At 32.1% G+C, this 15,134-nt stretch overlaps 1 protein-coding gene across 1 annotated transcript; it reads left to right on the top strand.

Annotated features, from left to right (window-relative positions):
* The first annotated feature begins 1,744 nt into the window (after positions 1-1,744).
* LOC130903428 (prolyl 3-hydroxylase 2-like) lies at positions 1,745-5,389 on the top strand. The gene is made up of 3 exons (XM_057815525.1): positions 1,745-2,105; positions 2,190-2,383; positions 4,579-5,389. Exons 1-3 carry the CDS (start codon positions 1,766-1,768, stop codon positions 4,813-4,815), a joined length of 771 nt encoding a protein of 256 aa, XP_057671508.1. The 5' UTR covers positions 1,745-1,765; the 3' UTR covers positions 4,816-5,389.
* The last annotated feature ends 9,745 nt before the right edge of the window (positions 5,390-15,134 follow it).

A 15,134-nucleotide genomic window follows, 5' to 3' on the forward strand; every position in this document is an offset into this window, starting at 1 on the left:
CCCAAATTCAACTACCTTGAGAATTACGCAAAGAGGCTGCTTCGGATCTCATCCCATGACGTAAGGGTTTGTAATAAGACCCATTGTAGTTTGTGAGCGCCACCAGAACTAATTTCCTACCTATCTAGGTAGTCTCTAATACACGAGAAGAGATGAGGGAGAGGGAAATGACCTTGGTGCCATCTCACTGCCCAAAAGTTACACGTAGCCTGACGCCAATGCTAATCAGCGTATGAAGAATCGGCGCAGTGGAGCTTAACACACATTATATACACCCCAATACGCCTTTGCAACATTTATTTTATATCAGTTTAATCTATAGAGGACAAAAATGTTGATTTACCAAAACATAGAAAATATCAAAAAAATTGTACAAAACATCTATTCAAAAAAATGAACGGTGCTTAAGCTAAAATCAGCCAATGAATTTCTTATAGAGTGTGTTGCCGCCCCTCGCTTTAATTACAGTTTCTATTCGTCTTGGAAGGCTTCTAAACAGGTTCTGGACGTATCCTTGCGGAATGTTTTCCCAGAAGTTAAAAAGAAAATTTTGAAGATCATCTAGTATTCTTATTGGTGCCAGATGTTGCTGAATTTGCCATCCTAGATGGTTCCGAGATGCTCTTGGTTAAGGTCCGGGCTACGTGCAGGCCAATTCAGGGTGGGTATCTCGACCTCTTCTAAGTACTGACGAACCACTCTAAAAGCGTGAGGACGAGCATTATCGTGCATTAGCACAGAGTTGTCACCGATATGAGGCATATAGGGCACTACATGGGGTTCTAGGATATTGGTTATGTACCTGTCGGCATTTAGTCTTCCAGAGTCTACTCGATGTTCTCTGGTAAGACGTGGACCTCTAGCTGGCACTCTGGCTCGTATACCTGCTTCTCTCAGCCTATTTCGAACTGTTTGTAGGCTTATTCGGACATTACGAGCAGCCAACAGATCTGTTTACAGCTTTCTTAACGCCGTTAACCTGAAATAACGATCATCTACTACCGAAGTTACCCTTCCGCGGCCTTGTCCGGGTCTTCTGGTTAGCTGCCCTGTTTCTTGGTAGCGAATAACTACTCTGGATATGGTGCTTTGTTGAACTCCAATTACCCCGGCGACGTTTTTTTTACTACGGCCATCTTGTATGAGCGCGATGATTCTAGCGGCTTTTTCATTCGTCACATGTCTTGTTAAACGTTGAGGCACATCCATTATTAACAAAATAAATTAAAAATTTCACTATACAATAATACAATTTGCTTAGAAAGTTCTCGATTTCGATGCATTCTCCAAGACAGTAATGATTTACTCGAGCATTTTTGCTTCCAAAAAAATTTGTAAGAAATTGTGATTTTTTGCCCATGATAAGAAAGCAGAAATATCTATTGAGTTGATACATTTACAGATTGTCCCATAAAACTAAAATTAAGTTATCTTATAGTCTTAAGTTATATCTTAAAATAGCAGTGCTGCGATAATAATTTTTGTGGGGTGTATATATTAACCGACGGGACAACCCCAAAAGGATAAAATAACAGGACTGTCCCGTTCAGAACGTGACGTATAGCCAGTCTAACATCAATCATACATATTTCTTGAAATTTATAGTTAAATTTACCATGGACAAAGTATGGTATTCACTCTTCACTCTCTTGTGACTTGTAAATTCTATCAACACGAATAATGTTTATTATGCTCGTTGAATAATATACTATTATTGAGAAGAAATTTATGACTATAGGAAATAAGCAAGAGTGTTGATGTTACTATGACTGCTGAAGATTTGAGAGGTTCTAGAAGAATTCTTTTAGACGAAATTTCCACGAAGAAGGAATGCAAGATGATTATGGAAATAGCTAAATATTTTGCGATCCTAGGAGATGGTTACGAAGGCAGAATATCCCCACACACAACGATGGAAAAATTTGAAGGAATTACACTGAGCCGAGTAGCGTTTTTAACTTATTGTAAAATGTTACAATCAAAGTATTTGAAAATATTTTTATACGTCACTGAACAAGCAAGAAAATTAGTTCAACTATACTTCAAAATTGAAAAAGAATTATATTTCTCTTTTACTCATCTTGTCTGCAGATCAGCTTTACCAGGTAGGTATTAAATAAATACAAAAAAAGCAATTGTATATATTGTAATTATTCAGTTGGTTATTAAAATTATACAATTTTTTTTAGATTCCCCTTATGCCAGAACCGATTTCAGTCACAAAGTTCATGCAGATAACTGCATCATCATGAAAAACATGACTTGTATTAGGGATTTTCCGGCTTTTACCTGGAGAGAATATAGTGCTATATTATATTTAAATGACGAATTTGAAGGAGGGGAATTTATTTTCACTTCAGATCCCTTTGGTGAGAACGTTGAGGTAAAAGATCAAAAACCTTTTATTTCAGATCATTTTAATATCCTCAAATTCCTACATATGGGTGTTTCGGGACTTATGACGTGAAAATAATGGTGTGACTCATACGACCACTCGTTTCTGAGTTATAGGCATTTGAAGCTGCGAGATCAGAACGTATATTTCTTAAATTATACATTCGATTATCATGAAATTTTGATGGATTATTACGTATGTCCATATAGTGTGTCTGACGCAATAAATAATTTATGATAATTCTCTTCAGAATGTCTCATCATGGCGAACGGTTTGCTTGGCATGCACAACGATCTAAAACTCTATACATCTCCTAAACCATCAATTTTATCGAGCTAAATAAAAAATACTTTTTTGTTAAAAATCAATTATAAAATTCATTATTGCTCTCTTGAGATTTACAGGTTGTTCCTTATAAAAGTTACGGATTGATAATCATTGTGCATGAGCCGCCCCTGGCCTTCAGAGAGTAGTGTAGAATTATTTATTCTGTCAAACACTCTATATGGACATAGGTAATCATCCATCAAAATTTCATGATGATCGAATATATAATTTAGGAAATATATATTCTGATTTCGCAACTTTAAAGTCCTATAACTCAGAAGTGAGGAGTCGTATATGTTCACGTCATCTACTCACTTCCGAATTTTTTGCATCAAGTCCCGGAACACCCTGTGTAAAGTCTCTTATTAAAATATAAGTATAACTTAATCACTTCGTTAAGTTTCTGAACAACAACGAACGTTCACATCATGATCAGACCTCAACTCTCTAATTTTTCTAAGCTTAATGAGGATTATTGTTTTATGTATTCATCTTTCGCTGGATTATTTAGCAGATACTATGCAGACATTATTTGTCATTTCAACTTGATTTATGTTTAAAAATATATTTTATATGATGAGATTAGTTTTGAATTTTATCAGACCAGTATTGTATAATATTTTTTGCACAAAAGTCATAAGCGTTTTTATTTAAGTTAACTCAATAGCAACACTCTTGGACTCCCCACATTTTCTAGAATTAAATGAAACAAAATTCTCCCAATACTATTCGTGATTTCATTAACACATTTTGCAGTGTGGTCGAGCATTATTGTCCTTAAAAATAAATTGCTCCAATTATGAATTGAACAATTGTTCAACGTCTATGGGATATGGACTAGTATTGTCCATTCATTGTGGCTAATGCATCCCCAAACCAAATATTTCGACCCCTCCCTCTAAAGGAACATCTTTTCTATCTAATCCTGGAATCAACAGAAAAAAGAAGGTTTGTCTACTGCGACAAAAGCCAATTTTTGTGGTCTCTAGATCACGGTAAGTGGGTGGCTACGTATTGTCTAGTGAGTCTAGCACCTATAAAGATATTGCTATATTTCTATCAAATTCCAAAAAAAGTAAAAATGGGAAGCTGCCTAAACTCCTATCAGATCTTCGATAGACCATTTGGGGTTTACTTGGACCACATCACTGATCTAGAATTTGTTCTGAGGGCAGAGATAGTTACGTTGAAGTTGTGCCATACAAAATCGATTCTCTTCATCATTTTTTACTGTTGAGACATAATAGACTGAGCTCACGTCGCGATAGTAGAGATAGCTTCTTCTATTTTAGTATTTTGTCATTTTTAACTAGATCATATGGAAAGTTGAATTCCTCATTGATTATTCTAAAATATACGTGAAAAATTTAGGATCATTTTATATTACTTGAACCAAACGAAGAAATTCGCTCAGTTCTTCTTCCGAGCTCAAATGGTAGACCCAGATTTTGTTTTTTTTATTTTCCTCCTCGAGAATAATAAAATAAACCTCAATCCATATTTTCTCTTACCAATCCGAAGAACTGATTGAACCAGCACTTTTCATGATTGAAAATTCACAACACAACAAGACAGCGTTAAACCAAAGAAAAAATAGTCGAATGTACATCTTTATTTGAATGTTCTTGACCTATAAAGTAATGAATAAATTGTTTATTTTGAAATTTGAAAACAACCAGCATCTTATATTAATCCTCAGCTAATAGCTGGTTATAAATTTTTGCTTAGTTTTACGAAAATTCCTATAGATTTTGTATTATGTTTTACAAGTGACACCCAAGAGTTTTGCCAGGATTGTGTATTCCATATTTTAGGTTGAAGTAATCAATAAACAGTTTTTTTTTATTTTGCATCAGAGTACAGTATATCCCAAGTGTGGCAGATTGGTAGCATTTTCGTCTGGTCCAGAAAATCTACATGGCGTAAAAGCTGTCAAGAAAGGTACTAGGTGTGCAATTGGAATGTGGTTTACTTATGATGAAGAATACTCTGACAATGATAGAGCTTTTGGACAATATATTTTGGATAATAATTTGGAGCATCATGTAGATATTCCTGTAAATATCAACAAATTAAATTTGAACATGAATTGAATGAAAGCAACGTACTAAAAATTTAGATGGTTCGTAGTGTTTGTTTTTTATTATTTACTATACGTGAAAAAAACTAAACCATCTTACTACAATGCTGCCATTACATATTCTAATTTTCTTACTTCTCTTTAAAATTCAAATTGGCTACTTCATAAAAAAGTGTCGCTTCTTATGCTAGGCTGTTGTATACCTTCACGGTTCTAATTAATAAACTGCATAATAACTTTTAACTTATATTTAAGTATATTTTCTAAATTATACATTCGAACAATATGAATTTTTATTGGATGATCACGTATGTTCATGTAGTGTGTTGGACGGAATTAATTCTACACTACTACACTACTATCGTTGTACATGCCAAGGAAACTGTTCGCCATGATGAGATATTCTGAAAAAAATTATCATAAATTGTAATTATTTATCAAAAATACTTACATGAGGTATTAAAACACAATCAAACATTTCTAATTGACTGCATACAACATTGTGTTACTCACATATGGAAAAAATTGGAATGCAGAAAAATTAAGTTGGTTATCCTAGAATTTATCAAATAAAAACAAAAAAAAAACTATAATTAATGTTCGAAGTGGGCACCCTGCAGGAGGATTATCTATCAAGACCGGCCTACACTCGTTGGTTTCTAGATAAACAACGAGTTGATAATACATTTGTTGGAAAAGTACTGTTATTACTGATAAAGCAGGTTTCACACGAGACGGTTTCATTAATTCCCATAATTTACATTTATGGGCAGATGACAATCCTCACGGCACAATTCAAACAATTCAAACAGAATCAACTTTGATTTTGTGTTAATGTGTGGGTAGGAATAGTGAGTAATAGTTTAGTAGGCCCATATTTTTTTGATGTGATATTTATGTGATATTCCCCTAAACATTCGCACATACATGTGGTCATGCGCGATGGAGCCACTCTCCACTTCCTAAATCATCTTAATTACATTTTTTATAATAAATGGATTGATCGGGGAGGTCAAGGAGTAAGGAGTAAGTCTACGTAGCTATTTTTTGTTTTTATTTGATAAGTAGGATAGTCAACTTAATTTTGTCGACAGCATGCAGTTCAATTATTTAATGTAAGTATTTTTTTCTTCAGTATGTTTCTTTATGGCGAACGGTTTCCTTGTACAACGATCTAAAAATCTACATATATCCTAAGCCATAAATTTTATCGAGCTCAACGAAGAGTACCTACCTTTTTGTTAAAAAATCGATTGAAAAATTCATCAGAACATATAATTTATAGATTGTACAGGTTTTCCCTGAAAAAGTTACGGATTGTTAACCATTGGCATAAGCCGCCACTGACCTTCAGATAGTAGTGTAGAATTATTTATTCCGTCAAAGACACTACATGGACAAACGTAATCATCCATTAAAAATTCTTAATGGCCGAATGTATAATTTAGAAAATATACCCATCTGATTTCGCAGTTTTAAAGGCCTATAACTCAGAAACGAAGAGTCGTATGAGAAAATTTCCTATCCCAGCATTATTTTAATGTCATCTACTTACTCCTGAATTTTTTGCATGAATTCCCGGAACACTTCGTATAATATTTTCATAGCTAGCCTCTCTTGTATTAATTTACTATTGCCTGGTCGTGTTTACTGATTTTTCGTTCCATTTGTGTGCTCATTACTTTTTTAGACGTCCGATGTTTTTATTGTATAATATCTTCTGCAATATCATCATTCCATTTCATTCATTTCTCGTCATCACAAGATTATTATAAATACTTTTTATTTTTTCTAATGGTTTATTGCATCTCATTTATTTGTGGTTTAGAAATGTTCTCTCTTCTTATACGTTGTCCGATAAACACTTAGCTTAAGAAGAAAAACTAATATTTTGGAATAATGACGATTCATTTTTCAATATAGCCTTCAATATCTGTTTGGAAACAAAAAGAAGTAGAGAATAGGGTGGATAAGGCAACAGTTCATACCCAGAGAGAGAGATGTTTTATTGTCAAAAAATTATTACAATTTGTAGACAAAAGCTTGTGAAAACTAGAAAGTTCGACAGTTCGACCAATTTGGTCGTAGCGAATTCGAGGTGTCGGTTCGTTTTTTCTTCAATTCGGCATCGAATGGATCCAATAAATTTGCATAGTACACCCCTGTAACTGTTCTGTCTTTCGCTACGTAGTGGTAATCACAATTTCGGACAGTTTGACGATGAAGACCATTGATACGACTGTTCCTTGTTCTCTGTTGGGTACCAGTGGATCAATGTTTGTCTACTGCCAAGAAAAGATGATGAGACACTACTTCGGATTGGGCTAAAGCAGTATCAAAACTGCTCCGAAGTGATCTCACGTTTACATCGAAAGAGAAGAGAAAATAGAAAATAGAATCCAAACAACGACGTCTATTGTTCTTTTTCCATTTTTCTAAAAATCGCGGACGCGACTATGTACCCGCTATAATAAATTGTTTTTTGGATACTGGCGCCATTGGGCGGCAAGGCTAAATATTTAATTGACTGCGAATTTTGCAATAGAAATTGCAATCAGTAGCTGCGTTTTGTTTTTGTTTTGTCTGTCTAGAAAAAAAAGTAGATTTCTCAATCTATTCAATCCAACGATAATTTTTTCTATTATATGAAAAAATTGATGCAATACAATGTGTTGCTAACTTTAAGATGTCGATTTTACAACGTAATTTGCAGTATGAATTCATTAGTTTTAATGATTCAAGACATACGCAAAAAATGAAATAATAGATGAAATATCTCCAGTGAGGTTATTTTCTTCTTAAACATTACTCTAGTCAAATGAAACAGTGAATACTCTACATAAATAGGGAATACTACCAGATTTCCTACAAATAACCGATTTTATATTTTTTTAATCCTCCTAAAAAATACTGATCATAGTTATTTAGGAATCATTAGTTCTTAAAAATAAGTTGATATGTATATTCTATATTATTTGTTAAAAAATTTTGGTTAGCAAACAAATTTCATAATTAATGTAATAATGTGGTTGTGATATTTTTATTTTGAAATTTGTAATGAAAACTGTACTTTATATACAAAGTGGTTCAGAAATATATACACAAATTTCTACGTCCATAAATAATGGTACTTTTTTCTATATACTTTTTTTCTGGAACTGAATAAAGAGGGAGATGAAACACAGATCAATTATAGGTGGTTTGTGAAATAAAAACCCCTTAAAGGTTGAATTGAAACCTTATTCTTCCAGATATTTGCTAACCGGTTTTGATTATGACGTCCTCATTTTGGGAGTAATTATGAGAGATTAGAATAGTTCATTTTATGTCATCATATAATACAGGGTAGTTTTACGAAGTAAGTGATGTTTATTAAGCCACATTTTTTTTTTAATTTTCAATTATTTTGAAAATCGTTTCTGTAGAATGCTTGACGGATATTTGAAGGTTACCTATTTAATTTCAATGGGCTTTATAATCCCTATATTGTGTTTACTAAAACTTTCAAGTGACATAATTTTCAAAATGAAACAATATGTCGTCCTTTATGTAATTCATTAAGATTTACGCGTTTTTCTATCAAAATTTTAAAATACTATCACCCGGTTGTAAATATTTAAAAAGGTATTTTTGCTTGAAGATAAACGATATGATTGCGATGTTATATATTCCCTCCCTGCAACTTTCTTGTTCTTATTTTCTTTACATACAGTGAAAATGTTTTAGTTTATGTATGAAACTTTCTTGATCAAAAATGATGTTATTGATATCAAGCTTGTGTCGTGAAGTTACTAATGCACTAAGTGAGTTCATCACTTCGCAACTGACAAGATGCAGACTGTACCAATCTTAAGACAAACCTCGATATATGAGTTACTTCAAAAGATATTAAAAAATGTTATTTAGAACTATACAGTTTTTGATATAAGGTTTAGATAAGTTATACAGAGTCATTTCAGAGGTATGGAAACGTTTATGTGAAAATCGTAGGTAAATCAATTTTTTATAACTTATTGAGTTTTGTAATATGATTCAATATCCTCGTATTCTACAAAATTTTAATTATTTCCTCTTTTGTATACAGGGTCGACAGAAATCTATGATATTTTCTAAGGAAGAGTTGAAAAAATTTTATATTAACGTCAGTTCTTTACTTTTTTAGATTTTATTTTGTAACATGCCATTCGGCTTGTTTTTTTTCAAACATTTTGAAGATTCGTTTATTCTCGTAATGGATTTATTTATTCTAAGTATGGAGTGTAGAGGTAAGGAGAACCATCTCGGTGCATCGAAAAGTGTCTGTTGAAAGGAAGCAAATTAAGGTGGCGCTATAGTAGCAAGTGGAAGAATTTTAAAAAGTACGCCACAAACTATTAGAGTAGGATAGTAAATTTAAATTCCTTGGTAAGAGTATTAAATTACAAATTCATTCGAAAATTGTACATAAAATATATAACTGCTATTTCATATCATTCTCACTTGCTACACTAGCGCTATTTTGGTGAGTCTTCGTGTTTTATTTTGTTGTTTACAGCTGGACACTTTTTTAACTAATCCCCCATACAACGGTTCTCCTTACTTCTACCCTCCATAATTTTAACATTCGAGTTTTTGAAGAAATTGATTTGTTATCGACCTCCTACTTTATGCAAACTTTTACATTTGACGTGGTCGTTGTTGTGGGTGTTTGAGCTGTGGTAGTAACTCTTGGCGATATTTTTGATGATTGAGGCTGAATATTCTCTGTTGTTGTCTCTGGTGTGACTTCTGTGCTCTCTGTTTCTTCTGTAACACTTTTGTTCGATATTTTCATTTGGTGAGAGTCACTTCAGTAATCATTTCTTCTGTGGTGTGTCTCTTTGGCGGATTTCTCGTGACCTATGGATTTGCATGTGGAGGAATTTAATCCATCGATTTAAAGAAATGATCGGTAGGTGGTGTTACCAATTGTTATCACAAAAGATTCTGGAATAGATTTGTTTTTAATGGAAGAGATGAAAATTTGCATCCGAAAGCTTAATACGTAGCTATAATCTGCTCCAGGCATTCCTATTCTTAGGAATGTCATTTTTGGTTAGGTTAGTTTTTATTCCCACCTTTTGGATTTCTTCTTCGATTTGTGAACTGGGTATTGTTGGGCATACATTCGATATATCTAGGCACAGTGGGGGAGTTATTAAGCGCCTACATTCGGTATCGATTCCATTTATTTTAATTGATTTATGTTGTGCGTTCAAATTATCAACTATTGTTTTGGAGGAGACATAGATACAAATTCTCTTGTTTGTGATCCGAGATGCATATAAAACGTTTTTCGGTCGAACTATGGATCCAAAACATATAATGTAGTAAATTTTCGCTCAATCTATTGATGTAAGGATGACAGCTTTTTCCTTAGTAGGGTATTTATGGGTGGCTAGTATGTTGGAATAGGTTTGTTGGGACGCATTTATTATTCCATCGTTTGAAATTTTATCTGTCATCTTCACATACTTTGGAGAATTTTCTAAGGCCAACTCTGTCGTCAAGAGTCACTTAATTGTGATTTCTAAGAAGAGTAATTTTTTTTGGTATGTTGCTTTTCGCTGATGAATGAAATTTTCAAAAAAAATTAGTGTAATCAACAATTTTCAATATTATGCAACTTCTAATCCAAATGTGGCTTAAACCCGTAATTGCAAATCATTTGAGGTGGATCATGTGATAGAACCACACTTCTTTGATTGAAGAATAATTGGTGGGGTTGATTTAAATTTTCTAAATGTTAAATGTGTTATTTACATGATGGTTATCTTGTTCATAATATTGGACCCAAATAAAATCATATCAATACCGTATTCGAAAGAAGATGGAACGAAATAGGGGACCCAGCTTGGTTTATAAAACTCCCTCGACTAGTAAACAAAATCAAAGAGTCATTCTGATCTATTAACATGTATATTTTGATATATGCTAGTCAACCAATTGAGATTGCATTGATGCTAACGGTGAACACTTTTAGTTTAATATTACGGTTAGTTTTTGGTCACTTTAGTTTGAGATTTTTTTTTTGTATCTTTGTATATTATAAAAACCCGGCACATAAAGCAGTACCTTTATTTTTGGACGTACTATCAGGTCTATATACATAATTTATTTATAATGTATCAACATTCCTAAAAAGATATTTATTTACACAAGAACTAAAAGTTCTAGTCAATTTTTATATTAGGTATATGAAGATTTGTTGTATTCTTGCTAATTTATTAACTATTTGCTAATACTATGTACTTATTTGTTTTTTCTAATTAAATATTTTTTGATTACGTTGCATTTTTAACTGTGCCCTTTGAGAACAAACAAACAAACGTAGGTATGGTCTAGTTGAGAAGTTGAAAATGGTGAAATGAAATATAGAGATAAAGTTCGTAAAAATTGGTGCCTACCGGAATATGTCTAGACAAATATGGTGAAACCATGGATGTATGAAAGTAGGGAACAAGCACTTCCCAAATAGTATGGACCGTACGAAGTTAAGAACTTTTAATTATTTTATGTGATTTACTTAAAATTTATTCTCAAAAATTTGTGTTATGCTTACAAGCATTACTATAATAATAATTTTGTTGAATTCAACAAAGTACTAGCTGATAGACTTCAAGTAATGGTAAGTAAGTATATGCGACATGTTTCCAATATACAACATGCAGGTGAGTTATTACGAAATATTGTTCGGGACAAAATCAAGCGCGATTTTTTTTGACCTGTCATACCTAATATAATATAATATAATTCTTCGAGACTTAAACGAAAGATCGATTTTAAGAATATGTGGATTGAGGCTACAGAAAGAGTTGATTGGGTTCGATCTAAAGATATTATCTACTATGTTCATTTTTTTTTTCATACTTTAAAAAGTTTCTCCGCTATCCAACGAATAAATAAAAGTATAAATAATATCATAATACAGATGAGAAAAGCATAAGTGAATATAACAATCAAAGAAAAAAGTAAAGACATTATGTAGGATGAAAAAAGAGAATCTTTAGAAGACCAAATAAAAACTTTATAGGATGAATATCAAGGAAAGAAAATGAAAAATTTTTACAAAGATATTGAAGACATAAGAAAATATACTGAGAGTATTACCATATATATAAAAGACAAAGAAGGAAAACTTGTAGGTGACGAAGAAGAAAAAGTTAGAAGATGGATAGAATATTTCGAAGAAATATTTAATATCGAAAATGACCCAAACGAAAATGCACTCGAAGATGTAGCAAATGAACAAAAACTTGAAAATCAGCTTATGGCCATACCGAACAGAGTAATTGTCTAATTTGGAAAATAACAATATGCAAGAAGCATGGAGAAAGGCCATTATATTATCCATTTACAAAAAGAGAGACAAAACATTGTGTGAAAATTATGGAGAAATAGTCTTTCTTGAGGTCAAATACAAAATATTCGAATCAATTTTGAAAAGAAGATTCAAAATGTACACAGAAAATTGTTAAGAGAGTACCAAGGAGGGTTTAGAAAAGGCAGAGGAGCATCGCATCCAATTTTTATAATAAAACAACTTATTACTGGCTGTTATGAATATGAGGTACCAACACAGATCCTTTTTATTGATTTCAAAAGAGCTTTTGATAGTATTCAAAGGAATAAAGTTGATCCAAATATTTCGAGATATAGAAATTCCAACATTTTGTTTTAAAATTATGTATATTTATCTATTATCTTTCATTGTACGAATCACTTTTTCTTTGATTCTTCACTCTTAATCACCTTTTCTAACAGGTTTGAGTCACTTTCAATCGCATTCGAAGTGTCAATCCAAATATTTTTGCGAGTTTCTTGTTGTGCAAATGTGAGGATTCTAGGCACTAGTTTTGCACACACTTTTCGCATGTAGAAATTTCCATGTGAAGTTTGACGCACAGTCTTTGTCAATTCCTATTGACGAAAATCACGTGTCACTAGATGGCGCAAAATTTGGCTTCTATAGCAATGAACAATAGAATCTGTAAGAGTGTTCGACGCTATTTAGTTTTTTATATATTTTCATTGATTTTAGTAGGATTTTCTTTATTTTTGTGATTTCCGTTCATTCCTAAAGGTGTGGTTAGAACAAAAGTCGGTCTGAAAATGAGGAAAATTGAAGTAACTCTTTTTAACATCATGGAATATATTGGAGTCAGAAGCAGACTACCAAAAAAAGGTTAAGGCTGGACATAGGATTTTAACAACTATAGTACATTACTAACAGCTTTTACCAATTTTTTATTGTTTTCGAAATGCACCTTATGTAGGTATCATTGTTTTTGTCTCAGAGAAGCAACACGTTTATTACTTTACTATTTAGACTAAAATTTTAAAAAACACTTTCTATTGTTTATTAAACAACAAAATTAGTTCGTATTCTGGCTTTGTCATTCATGTCTCTTGAAGTTTATAACAAACTTAATAGATGCCGTCCATTTCGAAATTTTCGCGATTAGATTCCAATGACTATACACAAGAGGATAGCTTAGCGCCACAAGAACAACGTTGGTACGTCGAGTGGTTAAGGATGAACTGTCGTGACGCATGTATCAGTGCAGAATCGGCAAAGTCTAGTGAGGTTACATGTGATTTAACGGGTTTTATTCAGTTTTTAGAACTATCCTTTAATTTTTTTTCTGGAAATGCTTTAAATTCAAGTACAAATCAAAATAACAGTTTACTTGAAGCAGCAGATGATGCATTTGAGTATATTGCAGGATATTTAACTGAAAAGTCAACCTGAATTAGGACACTTCACATATAAACTTAAAAGTGATCTTTCTTACAATATTCCGTGGTACAGCAGTTGTCTTTTAATAGTTTTAAAACCTTCCTTGAAATGGCTTGAAAATGTGAAAAAGTGGAATTTTTATTTTGAAAAATATGCAATCAATATAAAACTGAGACCTGGAGTAAAGAAAAACCTTGTGACAGACGATGTAGGTACAGAGTAGCACAATTCGCAAGCTGAAAAACTGATAAAATAATACAATTATGAAATGATTTTATTTTATAAGAAAATAAGGGATTAGGAAGATAAGTAAAATTGGTAAAATAAATATATAATAAATAAATAAATAGTACCTATTAAGATTTTATTTTATTATGAGTGAGTTTGATTTGTTATTACGAATACTTGAAATATTTCATTGATATTGATAATGCTTTCAAATGAATAACGCTTGACAGATTACCAACTTTTTCGATATTTTCAACCGTTTTTGACGTGGAAGGACGACCCGAACCTGAATAATCTTCAACATCTTTTAGACCATCTTAAAAACACTTGAATCACTCAAAAATACGTGGACGCGATAAACATTCATTGCCATACACTAGTTTAATAAATTATAAGTTTCAATTGCAGTTTTTCCAAATTTCTTGTGAAATTGGAAAACAATCTGTTGCTTTATGTTTACGTTAACCATTTTTACGGCAAAACAAAAAAAACAGCCCCTATACAAATGAGGACAACGGCTACACTGGTTTGTCTACAGACACGGTAGACATCACATTTCTTAATAAGTTAAACGAATTCCAATTAACAATTACTGGAACTTAGCCGTCATTGAATAAAAAAAATACGAGCCCATTTCAGTTGGCCCACTTAGAAAAATTCAAAATGATTAAACTTAATTTTAAAATGCCAAAAAGTAGCTGTTAGTAAAATATTTTAAACTTTTTGTTTTACGTCTAAAATAGGTTTTGGATGAATATTGTCAAATAACTTGAATGATATTTAATATGATGGAAATAGATAGGTCTTGTTGATAAGAATTTTTTAGTAGGCTGTGTAAGTCATATTTTCACAAAAATGTTTTTTTTTAAGTGACAGATAGATTTTTTAAGCTGATTATAATTTTTAAAATGGGTAGAGGAAAAGTTATGGATGAAAAAATTCGATTAATCATAATAAACTTTCAAAAATGGGAAAAAGAACTCAGAAAAGGCGAAAGTTGTAAACATGTCAAAATACTGTATTTTGTTCGAAATATAGTTCGCTTGTATAAAGCAAATGGTGCTATGGTCAACTAAGTGTACTTTGGAGTAATGCAGTCGGTAGGCGGGTTTCAAGATCCACATGTCACAGAGAGGCTCAAAAATTAGGATTTACAAGGATTAGGACATACAAGGTGAATTTTGTAACACCTTAGTTTAATGCATATTATAATCATAATTATAATAATATAATTATAACATATATTGACTTGTAACTCCTGTAAAAGTATCTAAGATGTTTATAGAAAATATAAAGTGCTCAAAGCGAAACAATTTGCCGGTTTTTAATAGCTGAAAAAGCAGTAA

This window comes from Diorhabda carinulata, chromosome 1, assembly GCF_026250575.1.
Source record: "Diorhabda carinulata isolate Delta chromosome 1, icDioCari1.1, whole genome shotgun sequence".
Classification (NCBI taxonomy): domain Eukaryota; kingdom Metazoa; phylum Arthropoda; class Insecta; order Coleoptera; family Chrysomelidae; genus Diorhabda; species Diorhabda carinulata.

Coding starts and splice junctions, on each gene's coding strand:
- LOC130903428 (XM_057815525.1), top strand. CDS start 1,766: ATGACTGCTGAAGATTTGAGAGGTTCTAGAAGAATTCTTTTAGACGAA. Junction 2,106..2,189: donor CTGCAGATCAGCTTTACCAG/GTAGGTATTAAA, acceptor AATTTTTTTTAG/ATTCCCCTTATGCCAGAACC. Junction 2,384..4,578: donor CCTTTGGTGAGAACGTTGAG/GTAAAAGATCAA, acceptor ATTTTGCATCAG/AGTACAGTATATCCCAAGTG.